Here is a 14,867-nt window from a genome sequence, read left to right as displayed (position 1 = left end):
GCAATGGCATGATCTCAGCTCACTGCAGCCTCCACCTCCTGGGCTCAAGCGATCCTCCCACCTCAGTCTCCCGAGTATCTAGGACTACAGGCGTGAACCACTATACCCAGCTAGTTTTTTTATTTTTAGTAGAGACAGGGTTTCACCGTGTTAGCCAGGATGGTTTCGTTCTCCTGACCTCGTGATCCACCCACCTCGGCCTCCCAAGGTACTGAGATTTCAGGCATTACTGCATTTTTCTGCACTAGGATCTCTTTATTTTGTACTTAGGCTTTGCTTGCTCTCTCTTTGCTTTAGTTTCATCATCTGTGAAACAAAGGGGTTAGATTAGAATGAGATATTTCCAAAGATCTTTCTACTTCTCACAGTACATGGTGCTGTGTCGAGGTAATGTCCTTTACATACCTCATGAAGTTAGTACTAGTTGTACCATCCAAACCACACGTAAGTTCTGTGAATACAAACAAACAGCTTTGTTCACATGTATTTGCGTGTGTTTCAACATACCATGTTCTCTGCATAATGATTCTTCAACGGTTTGAGGTAAAGAGTGAATACTTCAGTTTAAAAATAACAGTCAAAAGTATAGTTTCTTATTCTGGTGGACGTGGTTTACTACTACCTCCTCCCCCTGCATTTTAGTTTGTTGCTGTACTAGTTTTATTGCATATTTTCTCTCCTAAAAATAGATGGTCTTTATCTAAAGCATAATTTTTGTAAATATTTGCATCTCAAGTAAATTTTTTCCTACCGCATGGATTTCATGTGGTGAGTTCCATGAAAGCAGGTCGTGTTAAGAGGGCATTCTCCTAGTACCTGTTTATTCTTTTCCATACCTCTGCCCCAAGGATCTTGTTTGCAGAAGTCAGAACACTGGCAGTTTGAGTAGTACTTTTGAAGAGTTATTTTTATATTTATTTCTGCTGGGTTGAAGGAGGTAGATGTTGTACTCATTATCTCAGAATATCTATTGAGTCCTAACCCCCAAAATGTACCTTAGAAACAGGCTTTTTTTTTTTAAATCTTTTATGAAGACACAGGATACACACATTTCTGTTAGATGTTGGCCAGGAATTTGTTTGAACAAATTGAAATGGCAAGTTTTAACTGTAATTTGAATAAAGTTCCAGAAAATGAAGTTAGGGCAAAGGTTGGTGAGGGGTCATATTGGAGTGGCACTGAGCTAGTACCAATTTGTTTGTTTGTTTTGTGGTAAAATACACATAACATAAAACTTAGCATTGTAACCGTTTTTAAGTGTACAGTTCACTAGTGTTAAGTACACTTATATAGTTGTGCACTCAATCTCCAGGACTCTTTTCATCGTGCAAAACTGAAACTATACCCATTCAGTAACAACTCCTCATTTCCCCTTCCCTCCAGCCTTGGGCACCACCATTCTACTTTCTGTTTCTATGAGTTTGAGCCAGCATTTGTTTAGTTTTTCTTTTTTTGTCTTGAGAACTTGACCTTCTTTATGACAGCTAAATGGATGTTGAACATGAAGAGGAGAATAATCCAGTAAAACTGGTAGCCTCTCTTCATGATCTTGAGTGTTGCTGGCTGCCAACCCCGAAATTAGAGTATCAGTCAATCTTCTGTAATGCAGAGTTTGGAAATTGCTATTCCTTTTGTTTGAGGATGATGACAATATCTAGTGACTAACACTTACTTTGTACTTATTACATGCCTGAGGATAGAGGAAAGACCTGTTCTGGGAAGAAAGAGTAAAGGAAAGATTGGGTGCAAGACAATGTATAGATACATAAAGGAAATTGAGGGAGTTCTTGTCTGTTTTCTCTGTTAAGCTCAAAGCTAAGTCATCTGTTGAAAGTTAGGGGGCTCAGGTTGGTTAGGAGGTTTAAATAAAGTGACAGATGTTTGCAATTACTAGAAAATGGGATAGAGACCTCATCAGGGAAAGTAGAATAATACTAATAGTATTAGTAGTAATAATAACAGCAACAAGAACAGCTGATAATGACTAGTTATCTATTCTATGCCAGCTACTACATTTTATGTTGTCATCTTTATAGCAACCTTATTAAAGTAGTCATTACAGGTGAGAGGCTAAGTTGCAGAATTAGGATGCCAATGTCATGCTCTTGCCCCAAGCCCAGGTGTTCTTTCCTTTTTCTGCACTGTTAATGGCATTGGGAGTGTCGGCTTGACCCTGCAAACCAGAAGTTTAGAGTATAGGTTTTAGAAATTGTTCTTCAGAGAGAGGAGGAAAAGTGGACTGAAGAGAAAGCTGTATGTCTAAAACATCACAATTATGTTGATTTTTTTTGCCACCAGAATGATTGATGCCCTTGATGGGTCATTTCACTAAATAAAGTGAGCTACCACAGCCCAGTAGAAACCCAGATCTGGTTGTGTAACTTTAACAGAGGTATCTGAAATTATAAATTGATTTTCTTTCAATAGCCTGCATCTGAAATAACTGGATTGAGGCTCATATCAGTAAATTCTTCAATTTCTATGTAGGGAAAAATGAGGACCTTTTTGTTTGTAATTATTCTATTTATTGAACAGTAATCTGTACTAGAACACTGTGTTACAAAGTGTTTATTTTCCCTAAACAATGTCTTCTCTTGATTCATGTTATTACCCTAAATAAATTGAAATTTAGAAAAAGAAAAACCTAATTTTCTTAGTATCATACAGGCAAGCTTAAGTTTTCTTATTTGTTTGTTTGTATTTGACATACATGGAGTTATTTCCAAAGATACAAGCGAACAGGGCCGGGTGCGGTGGCTCAAGCCTGTAATCCCAGCACTTTGGGAGGCCGAGACAGGCGGATCACAAGGTCAGGAGATCGAGACCATCCTGGCTAATACGGTGAAACCCCGTCTCTACTAAAAAATACAAAAATCTAGCCAGGCGAGGTGGCAGGCGCCTGTAGTCCCAGCTACTCCGGAGGCTGAGGCAGGAGAATGGCGGGAACCCGGGAGGCGAAGCTTGCAGTGAGCTGAGATCCGGCCACTGCACTCCAGCCCCGGCAACAGAGCGAGACTCCGTCTCAAAAAAAAAAAGATACAAGCGAACAAATGGAGGCCAAAAAAGTTTGACATAAAGCAGACCAAAACAGATTGAGTTATGTTGAACCTCTACACGGACTAGCATTTTGATGTCTAGATGGATAAGTAAAAGCGTAATACTAATTTACAAGTGCAAACTCAACTAGTAAGATTAATTTCTAGGCTGTAATGGATTTATATAAATACTCTTGTTATTCAAATACAAACTGTGCTGTGGATTAGATGTGCATTGCCTAAAACTGGAGAATATAACTTTTTAAAATTTTTTTGACAAGCCTACAGCCAGCATCATAGAGAAAGTAACTTTGCCTCCCAAATCTGTGTATGTCAGATCACTTATACTTGGAGCTGCACAGTTCTCTCTTCTAGGTTTGACTCTTTAAACTTGCTAACATCGCATTAGGCTAAATGAATTCTCCATGCCCTATTCTCTATCTTTCTATGTTGCCTAACACTTTGATTTTAACATTAGGAAAACAACTACCAATAAACACGAGATGAAATACGAAATAGATGAATACCACTAGTTTGGTAGTATAAACCATTATATAACAGGGATTTGCTGCAGACTCTTTTCACACATAGAAAACTTTTCCAAAAGACATTTTTGAAGTTTTGCTATGAAGAAAGTTTGCCAGTGAACAAAAGAACCTTTTGTAGGTCCCTATTTGGGAGTGCGGTAACTGGTGCTTCTGGACTCTATACACAGAGATCCAAGGCTCGGAAAATACCTCAGGGTAAAGCTATCTAAGTTTTGTATCCAAAAGCTATTAATTTCTTCAATTATGAGAAGAAACCACAAATTGCGTAATGGCCTTGGTATTTTGTTGGTACGGAGAGAAGGATGATCTCAGAAGACTTGTAGGCCTGTCTTGGGGTGTCTGTGTGTGTGTCTGCGTGTGTGTGTGTTGCTTTTTTTCCAACTTATAAAAAACTCAACAATCAATCTTAGACACGTTTTTGAAACCGTAGATATTCTAAGTTAGCAAATCCAAATCAGTACACAAAACAACCATTTTTGCCAGCACCAAATGCATACTTTGCTGAGCTTTCTCATCTGGGCTCCAGAGTTTATTCATAGCAAATTCTGACATCTGCTAAGTTCTATTATGACCCAGAGGGGAGTGGAGTGAAGTAGGATGAAGAATCTGGAAACGCATGCTGTCTATAGGGTAAATTGCATTGAGGAATTTGCATCCACGTAGCTTTTCCCCTTATGGACCACTGTGATGTTTAGCAGGCTGAGCTAAAAGGTCATACTGCTCAAGATGAACAACAATAAATGGTTTGTTCAGTGACTTGTTAAGCCTCCTGCCAGTGCCTACTAATAGCCATAATAGCTATTTCTCTTCTGGGATGTGAGTTTGGCTGTTATCTTTTTGGGAATATGGTAATTTGTAGCCCTCACTTTCAGCATGGTGGGGAGATCTAACATTTCAAGGTCCTTATCCCAGTGATTTACAGATCCCTTTCGCCCCCACAAACCGCTGCTGCTTCTTTTGAATGTTGAATGCTACCATGGTTTAATTTTTTTTGTTTTTTTTTTTTTGAGATAGGGTCTTGCTCTGTCACCCAGGCTGGAGTACAGTGGCATAATCACAACTCACTGCAGCCCCAGCCGTCTGGGCTCAAGTGATCCTCCTGCCTCAGCCACCTGAGTAGCTGGGACTATAGCCACGTACCACCACACCCAGCTATTTTTTAGATGGGGTTTCTCATGTTGCCCAGGCTGGTCAAACAATTCTCCCACCTTGGCCTCCCAAAGTGCTGGGTTTACAGGTGTGAGCCCTCACGCCTGGCCTTCCTTTGCTTTTCTTTTCAATAGTAAAATTTCTTTTTTCTTCAGTGGTGGTGCAGTTCTAGACCGTGTTTACAGTAGATACAGGGGCACAGCTCCAAATAGTGTTTAAAACATGTGAAGTATCAAGGGCAGAAGTTAACATCTCTAATAAGTTTAAATTCCCTCCTATTTGCTTTATAGGAAAGTATATTAAGAACATTTTCCAAAGCATTTTTATTCAGCTGATATATGATATTTTACATACCTGCCTTATTAGAATATGGACGTATTCTTGAAATTACTGACCATTTTCTTTTTTTTTGAGGTAGAGTCTTGCTGTGTCACACAGGCTGGAGTACAATGGCATGATCCCGGCTCACTGCAACCTCTGCCTCCTGGGTTCAAGCGATTCTCTTGCCTCAGCCTCCCGAGTAGCTGGGATTACATGCACCCTCCACCATGCCCGGCTAATTTTTGTATTTTTGGTAGAGATGGGTTTTGGCATGTTGTCCAGGCTTGTCTTGAACTCTTGACCTCAAGTGATCCATCCACCTCAGCCTCCCAAAGTGCTGGGATTACAGGCGTGAGCCGCCATGCCCGGCCGATCAGTTTTTAATAAATGAAATAAGATGAATGATGAGTAATTCGTTTTTGGTAATATAGTAGATTAGATATTCAGAGAAATCCCTTCTGTTCAGAACTTTTTTTTTTTTTTTTGAGACAATCTCGCACTGTCACCCAGACTGGAGTGCAGTGGCATGATCTCAGCTCACTGCCATCTCTGCCTCCTGGGTTCAAGCGATTCTCCTGCCTCAACCTCCTGAGTAGCTGGGACTACAGGTGCATGCCACCATGCCCAGCTAATTTTTGTATTTTTAGTAGAGATGGTTTTTACCATGTTGGCCTTGATCTCTTGACCTCGTGATCTGCCCGCCTCGGCCTCCCAAAATGCTGGGATTAGAGGTGTGAGTCAGTGGGAACATTTTTAAATGAGGCTAGGAAAGGTAAAAATGTATGAGCACATATAATATACATATAACATTCTGGAACTAGTGTAAGAAAAATAATTGAGGCCGGGCGCAGTGGTGCACGCCTGTAATCCCAGCACTTTGGGAGGCCGAGGTGGACAAATCACGAGGTCAGGAGTTCAAGACCAGTCTGGCCAACATGGGGAAACCCCGTCTCCACTAAAAATACAAAAAATTAGCTGGGTGTAGTGGCGGGCCCCTGTAATCCCAGCTACTTGGGAGGCTGAGGCAGGAGAATTGCTTGAACCCGGGAGGTGGAGGTTGCAGTGAACCGAGATCGCACCACTGCACTCCAGCCCTGGTGACAGAGTGAGACTCCATCTGAAAAAGAAAAAAAGCATCATTTCATAAGGCAGAGGAAGCCCTGAAGGTGGTGGTGGTTCTGAGGGTTTCTTATAGGATTAGAGCAAAGTGGAGGGACAAGAGACAAGTAGTACCTAAGCATAGTGGAAGGTCCTGTTGGAGACTGTCCCAGATGGAATTGGGACCCTGGAGGGTGCAAGTCTTCAGTGCATGAGTAGAAAAAAGATGTCCTGCTTACAGAGACTTGCCTCTTACTGTCTTGGATCTGGTTGGAGAGGGGAAAGAAACCTCCCATGTAATTGCCTAAGCAGACGCCCATACTCACAAAGATTTGCAGTCAGATTTTATACTACCTGTGAGGACTGAAAATCTCTAAACCGAAAACTTAAGTGAAAGTATTCCCATTTGGTTATGGTCCCCAGTGTCTGAGAGGATCAAATTCGTATCTCTGTAGAAACACACTTTTAAATTAATTAATTAATTTTAGAGACAGGGCCTTGCTATGTTGCCCAGGCTGGTTGTGAACTCCTAGGCTCAAGCAGTCCTCCTGCCCCGGCCTCCCAAAGTGCTGGGATTACAGGCATGAGCCACCATGCCTGGACAAAACATGCTTTATAGTCAGGCCTTAAAGAATTTTAATAGAGGAAGTTGCAAGAAATGTGAGTTTGCAAAAGAAAATAAGCAACTGTGAGTTAGTCAGATGGGGCAGATTCTATTTTCCAGGTATGGAAACACTATTTCCTGACTCCTGTTCTTCTAGAACCTTACTATTTTACTATCAAGAAATAGAATCTCTTTCTGTTGAACCTGGGCAGGCCTTTGTGACTGCTTTGACCTAAAGAATATGACAGAAGTGATATTATGTCATTTCTGAGGCTAAGTCGTAAAATACCACACATTTATTTATTCTCTTGAGAGAATCATTCTTGGAACCCATCAGCATACTCTGAAGAAGCCCATGGGGAGATCCCTGTGAAAAGGAACTGAGGTCTCAGGCCGGTGGCCCCAGCTAGAAGCTTCCAGCTGACGGCCAGTACTGACTTGCCATTCTTGTAAGTAAGTGATCCTGCAAGTGGATCCTTCAGTTCTCTATCAAGCTGCCCTGGGTGGTGCCATGTGGAGCAGAGGCAAGCTCTCCTCTCTAAGCCCTGAACAGGTTGCTAATTTGTGAGCAAAATAAGTGATTATTGTTATTTTGATCCACTAAATTTTTGAGTGGTTTGATATGCATCGACTGACAGGTAACTAAACATCGGTGGTAACCATCAGTCTTACAAAGCCTACAGATGTTTAAAGAAATAAAGGAGGAGGTTAAAAATATGAAGAAGAGACTCTTAAAACTGATGAGGAAAATATGGAAGAAGAACTCACTCTCTGTAGAACTTCTAGAAGTAAAAAACATACAGATGCCCCCAGGCTTATGATGGTCTGATTTTAATTTTTCTTTTTTTTTTCTTTCTTATTTTTATTTATTTATTTATTTTTTGGGACAGGGTCTTGCTCTGTCACCCAGGTTGGAATGCAATGGCATGATCTCAGCTCACTGCAGCCTCCACCTCCTGGGCTCAAGCGATCCTCCCACCTCAGTCTCCCGAGTATCTAGGACTACAGGCGTGTACCACTATACCCAGCGAGTTTTTTTATTTTTAGTAGAGACAGGGTTTTACCGTGTTGCCCAGGCTGTTCTCGAGCTCCTGAGCTCAAGTGATCTGCCCGCCTCGGCCTCCCAAAGTGCTGGAGTTAAACAGGTATGAGCCACCTCACCTGGCCTGATTATGGTTTTTCAACTTTACAGTGGTGTGAAAGTGATATTCATTCAGTAGAAATTATACTTCAGTATTCATGAGATATTCAGCACTTTATTGTAAAATAGGCTTTGTGTTAGAATTCAAGCTTGTCCGACCCACCTTGTTTTGTTTTGTTTTAGGCTTTTAGCAGCCTGACACCATGGTTTTTAGTTTCTGTCTCTAGTGATAAGCGGAAAAGAGGATTGAGGAAAGGGCTTTACTGAACCAACCAGAAACAGGAACTAAGAACCCATGCCTGTGTTCCCTCCCTTGGACACCCCTGTAACATGATTTTGCTCAGTAGTAGGCTAACGTCAGTGTTCTGAGTATATTTAAGGTGGACCAGGCTATGATGTTTGGTAGACTAGGTGTTACTAGATGCATTTTTGACTTAGTAATATTTTCAGCTTACGACGGGCTTATAAGGACATAAGCCCCTTGTAAATTGGAGGAGCATTTGTAGTTGAAAAATACAATGGAAAGCGGATACAGAGTAGAGTAAGTTAATGAACTGAAAAATAGATCTGAAGAAAATTTTCAGAATTTAGTGCAGAGAAAGAAGAGATGGAACATATGAGATATTTAGTGACATCGAGAACGAGATGATAACATCTATCTGATCTAGCGGATCCCAAACTTTTTAAATCTTAGGATCCCTTATGCTTCTTTTTTTTTTTTTTTTTTTTTTTTTTTAGAAATGGAGTCTTGCTCTGTTGACCAGGCTGGAGTGCAGTGGCATGATCTCAGCTCACTGCAGACTCCACCTCCTGGGTTCAAACAATTCTTCTGCTTCAGCCTCCCAAGTAGCTGGGACTACAGGTGCCCGTTACCACGCCTGGCTAATTTTTGTATTTTTAGTAGAGATGAGGTCTTGCCATGTTGGTCAGGCTAGTCTTGAACTCCTGGCCTCAAGTGATCCGCCCACCTTGGCACCTCCCAAAGTGCTGGGATTACAGGCGTAAGCCACTGCATTCAGCCTGCTGTTAAAAATTATTGAGGACCCAAATTGCTTTTGTTTATGTGAGTTACACTTAATAATTTGGTCACATTTTTGCCTTTATGTTATAGTTCAATTAAAAGTTTACTTTAAGAAAGATAACATCATAAAGTGAGAAGGTGAGCCACAACTTGAGAGATGTACTGGCAAAGACTTGTTAGCCAGAATATAAAAGAGCTCCTTAAATAAAAAAAAAATTAGAAAAAATGGAAATAGAAAAGTCATGAAAAAGTTACTTTTACAGGAGTAGAAACAAATGATCCATGAACATGTAAAAGATCCTCTACCCTTTCAGTAATCAAGAAAATGCAAATTAAAATGGTGAGGAACTATCTCCTGCTCCCCACTTTTCCCCCACCAAACAGGGAGAAATAAAAGATGTAGTTACAATTGTTAGAGATGATATGAGCAGTAGGAGCAGTCCTACTGTTGGGTACCTCCATTTTTCAAGACAGTTTGGTTTCACCTAGTGATGTCTAGCTATGTCTCCTAGTGAAATTCTTACATGCATGGCTTAAGAGGCATATGTAAGAATATTTAAAGTATTATTCATAGTAACTAAAAATCCAAACAACTCAAATGTCTAGCAACTGTAAAGCGTAAATACAGTTGGTATATTTATAAAAGGGCATAAAATGAATTAAGTGCCACCACATGCATCTTCATAGAGGAATATTCCAAAATAGCAGGGATCAAAAAAGGCAGTTAGAAATAATAAATATGGGCTGGGTGCAGTGGTACAAGCCTATAATCCCAGCACTTTGGGAGGCTGAGGCAGGAGGATCCTTTGAGCCCAGGAGTTCGAGACCAGCTTGGGCAACATAGCAAAGACCCTTTTTCTACAACAAATTAAAAAAACATTATCTGGGCATAGTGGTGTATACCTGTATTTCTAGCTACTCAGAAGGCTGAGGTGGAAGGATCACTGGAGCCCAGGAGTTTGCAGCTACAGTGAATTATGCTCGTATCACTCACTCCAGCCTGTGCATCATTGTGAGACTCTTGCCTCAAAAAAAAAAAGTATGATTCTATTTGCATAAAGTTTAGACGCAGGCAAATCTAAATAATATGTTGTTTGGGAATACGTATCTGGTAGGATTATAAAGAAAAGCCAGTGAACAAACTTCAGGATGGTGGTTTTCTTGGAGTGGGATGGTGTGGTGCTGTGGAATGGAAGAGTACGTAGGAGCTATGGTTTGAATATGACGTATTTTACAATAAAATTTTTTGTAAGTGTGTTGTTGAAAGGAACCCTGAGGTGATTCTTTTTCTGAAGAAGACTTTTGGTAATGCAGATAGTAATTCTTTTGGCACATGCTCTTGCACATAAAGTTTTACAGAAAATAAATTTTGCATTTTTTTCCAGAATTTCTTTATGTCAACCTTGCTAAATAGAGAGCGTGCCTAGGAAGAAGATGAAACTAGGAGAATTCATTCACAAGCTTCAGTTCGGTGCTTGTAGCCTTAGAATGAGAAATTAGGCCTTTTATTCTACCTGCCTTAAAATTGGCTTATTATTGTTAAAAACCAAAGACTGTTTCTTAGTTTGTTGATTTTTATTTTCTGTTTGGTAGCAGAAGCACTCTTTTGCCCCTAGCCCTAGCTTGAATCTGCTGTTTGTTAAATACCTCCATGAATTGACGTCTCTTCCTTTTCCGAAGGAATGTGAAACCCAATAATTACACACAGACCTGACCTACTTTGGAGGAACCAGAGGACAAAGAAACCCTAGATTTCTTCGTCCTTTTTTGACTAAAAAGCAGAGATTTTTGGGAGGCGAGGGCCAGAACTTCCTATATCTGTTCTTCCTTGAAGAGCCCAACTCACATAAGAAGTTTCTGGCTGGGCATGATGGCTCATGCTTGTAATCCCAGCACTTTGCGGGGCTGAGGAGGGAGGATACCTTGAGCCCAGGAGTTCAAGATCATTCTGGGTAACATAACGAGACGCTGTCTCTATAAAAAGGAAGGAAGGGACGGAGGCAGTGAGGAAGAAGAAAGAAGTTTCCCCTTGTGTGTGCTGCTTGTAGGCTAGTGGGCTTGATTCTAATGGAGCCTTTGCATGTCTGCTATCTGGAAATACTTGGCCTTTTCCCAAGGCTCTATGGCTTTGGGATAATAACGATGAAATACTTATTATTTTTTATTTTTAATTGTACTATGTCATATGTTTGATTTTTGTAAACACCTCAGTCCTTTTTAAAAAGAAATAGTTGGAATATAAACATATACTCTCATTAATTAATAAATCAGCTAGATGACTAGTCCAAACTGTTACTCCATTATCATTGTCATTATCATTGTCTCTGCCCTGTAACTTACTTCTGTCTTAGTTATATTTACCTGTTGTTATTTTGCTAATTTGATAGTTTATTGTCAAAACAATTTTTAATATTTGTCTATTGACTTTTTTTAAAATTGAAAAAAATTCTCCTAATCCACAATCAGCAATCTTTTCATTTGATTCATTAATAGTTACTAAAACACCACAACTAGGTTCTGGGTCCTAGGCCCTGTAGGGGTGCTCACACAACTTTACTACACACCAGCCTTAGCAGAGGAAGATGACTGTCAATATCTGGAATATCAAGAACTAGAAGAAACAGGATAATGTGGTCCTAGCATACAGATAAATGGGATAGATTCAAGAATTCAGAAATAAAACCTTTCATTTATAGTCGTTTGACTTTTGTTAAGTCTACGGAGATAATTCATTGGAGAAAGAAGAGTCTTTTCACCAAACAATGGAGAAATAAGTGTATATCCATGTTTGAAAGAATGAAGTTGGACCTTTGCTTTACACCATACACAGAAATTAACTTCAAATGGACCACAAAACTCTCTAAGAGTTTTCATAGAGTTTTATAGTTTTAGCTCTCACATTTATGAAGAGAAGAAAACATATGAGCAAATCTTTCTGATTTGGAGTTAGGCAGTGGTTTCTTAAATAGACTACCAAAAGCAGCAGGGACAGAGGGAAAAATAGATAAATGGACTACATCGAAATTAAAAACTTTTGTTCTGCGGACAATACCATCAGAAAAGTGAAGACAACCCACAGAATGGAAGAAAATGTTTGCAAATCGTACATCTGATAAGGGGCTTGTATCTGGAACATATAAAAACTCTAATAACTCAACAGTAAAAAGACTAATAATTTAAAATAGAGGAAAGATTTCAGTGTGTAATGCCCCTCAAAATGTATACAGTTGGTCAACAAACACATGGAAAGATTCTCAACATCATTAAGTCATTAGGAAAATGCAAATAAAATCCACAATGAGATACCATGTATCCACTCAGATGGCTGTAATAAAAAAAGATGGACAACAACAAGTGTTGGTTAGGATATGTGGGAAGTAGAACTTTCTGGCATTGCTGGTGAGAGAGAATATAAAATGATGCAGCAGTTTTGTCATTTCTTCAAAATGTTTAATATTGCCAAAAATGTTAAATGTGGAATTACCGTATAACCCAGCAATTCCACTGCTAGGCTTAAACCCAAGATCAGTGAAAACACATTCACATAAAAATGTTATCAGTGTTCATGGCAGCATTATTCATAATAGCCAAAAAGCAGAAACAACCAAAATGTCTATGAACTGAAGAATGGATAATTAAAATTAATATATCCATACAATGGAATATTATTTGACAATAAAAGTAATAAAGTACTGATACATACTGCAAGGTGAATGCCCCTTGAAAACATTATGCCAAGTAAAAGAAGCAAATCACAAAAGGACCACATATTACATGATCTCATTGAGATGAAATATTTAGTATAGGCAAATTTATAGAAAGAAAGTGGATTAGTGGTTGCCTAGGGCTGGTGGAGGGATAGGAGTGGGGGAATGATGAGTGACAGCTAAACAGGTGTGAGGTTTCTTTTAGTCGGAACAAAAATGTTCAGTTAGATTGTGATGGTTGCACTATCCTGTGAATATACAAAACACACTGAATTTTACACTTTAAATTGGTGAATTGCTTGGTATGTGAATAATATCTCAGTAAAGCTGCTTTTTTTAAAATAAAGAACTAGAATACAAGAAAAGCAGGGAAATTCTTGCTGAGGAGAAATACTAATGTGATATTTGTCTTGTTAATGAATTTCATGTCCTCGCTCTAGCTAAATAATTTGTGAATTTTTAAAAAGTCTACTTTCAGAAAGAGTTTCAGGTATCTTTAACAGATCAGTAGATTAAAACAAATTTAAAAGAATTAGGGCCAGATAGTGTAGGGAAGAAGAGAGATGGATACTATTTTACCAGAAAACTTAGGCTAACTAGAGCTACCACAGTTCACTTAGCGTTTGCTTTCTGGCAGTACCGGCAAACGAAAAAACATGAATTCCTTAACTAATATTATTAAATAAAAGGAAAAAATCCAATTGAGAAAACCTATTTCCCAGCACCACACTGTAAGTCAAAACTTAATAGCCTGTTACTTGATATCAGGTTCACAAAACTATGTCTAAAAGAAAAATTATTCAATAATAAATTTTTTAAAAAGATTCCAAGGCCAGGTATGGTGGCTTATATCTGTAATCTCAGCACTTTGGGAGGCCATGGCAGATCACTTCAAGCCAGGAGTTTGAGTCCAGCCTGGACAATATAACAAGACAGTGTCTGTACAAAAACAAACAAACAGACAGAAACCCCTATGGTGGCACATGCCTGTAGTCTCACTCGCTGGGGAGGATCACTTGAGGCCAGGAGGTTGAGGCTGTAGTGAACTGTGATCATGCCGTTGCACTCTAGCCTGGGTGACAAAAACCCTGTTTGAAAAGGGGGAAAAAGAAGGGTTCCAAAGTGTTCTTTATATGGAAATCCGTTTTGACTCTGGATATAGGTCTAGTGAGTCTAGTAAAGAATGTTGTTTGTTAAGCGTTCTGGTTACTTGAACTGACAGCAGAAAGTTGTTTTTTGTTTGTTTGTTTTGTTTTGTTTTGTTTTTGAGATGGAGTCTAACTCTGTTGCCCAGGCTGGAGTGCAGTGGCATGATCTTGGCTTACTGCAACCTCTGCTTCCCAGGTTCAAGTGATTCTCCTGCCTCAGCCTCCAGAGTAGCTGGGATCACAGGCACGCGCCACCACACCTGGCTAATTTTTTGTATCTTTAGTAGAGAGGGGGTTTCACCATCTTGGCCAGGCTGGTCTTGAACTCCTGACCTCGTGATCCACCCGTCTCAGCCTCCCAAAGTGTTGGGATTACAGGCATGAACCACCGCGCCCGGCCAGAAAGCTGTTGTTTAGTCTGGTATCTCCAACATTAAATAGAAGTTTCCTAACAAAACAATTTAAGACTGAATTTGAATGTAGTGCCAGAAGAGCAGAGCATTCCATTATGATGTTTGAAATTAACTATTTTAGAATAGCTTTAGATGTATAGAAAAATTGCAGATATAGTACAGAGGTCCCAAATACCCCACGGTCAGTTTCCTCTATTCTTACTATCTTATAGTAATATGATACATTTGTCATAATTAATAGACCAATATTAGTACATCCTTTTTAACTAAAGTTCATACTTTACTCAAATTCCCTTAGTTTTTACCAGAATGTCCTTTTTCTGTGTCAGGGTCTTGTCCAGAATACCACATGCCATTTAGTCGCCGTGTCTCCTTAGGCTTCTCTTAGCTGTGACAGTTTCTCAGTCTTTTCTTGTTTTTGATGACCTTAATAGTTTTGAGTAGTACTGGTTAGGTGTTTTGTAGAATACCCCTCAGTTGGAATTTGATATCTTTGCCATGATTAGATTGGGGTTACAGATTTTGAGTGATAAGATAACCAAGGTAAAGTGCCATTTTCATTATATCGTACCAAGGGCACGTACTATCAACATGACTTATTACTGTTGATGCTAACCTTTTTTTTTTTTGAGACGGAGTCTGGCTCTGTAGCCCAGGCTGGGATGCAGTGGCCAGATCTCAG

The 14,867-nt window shown here is 39.6% G+C and overlaps 1 protein-coding gene across 1 annotated transcript in view; it reads left to right on the top strand.

The window, feature by feature from the left end:
- Positions 1–390: 390 nt before the first annotated feature.
- Positions 391–14,867, top strand: part of LOC105501205 (serine/threonine-protein kinase SIK3-like) — a 64,302-nt gene continuing 49,825 nt past the window's right edge. The window contains exon 1 of the mRNA XM_011927033.1: positions 391–444. Coding sequence (XP_011782423.1) covers positions 391–444 — 54 coding nt within the window. The remainder of the gene's footprint in view (positions 445–14,867) is intronic.

Source organism: Colobus angolensis, unplaced genomic scaffold (genome assembly GCF_000951035.1).
Source record: "Colobus angolensis palliatus isolate OR3802 unplaced genomic scaffold, Cang.pa_1.0 Scaffold7, whole genome shotgun sequence".
NCBI classification, from domain to species: domain Eukaryota; kingdom Metazoa; phylum Chordata; class Mammalia; order Primates; family Cercopithecidae; genus Colobus; species Colobus angolensis.
The sequence above is the reverse complement of the archived record's forward strand: the minus strand, read 5'-3'. Positions and strand labels throughout refer to the sequence as shown.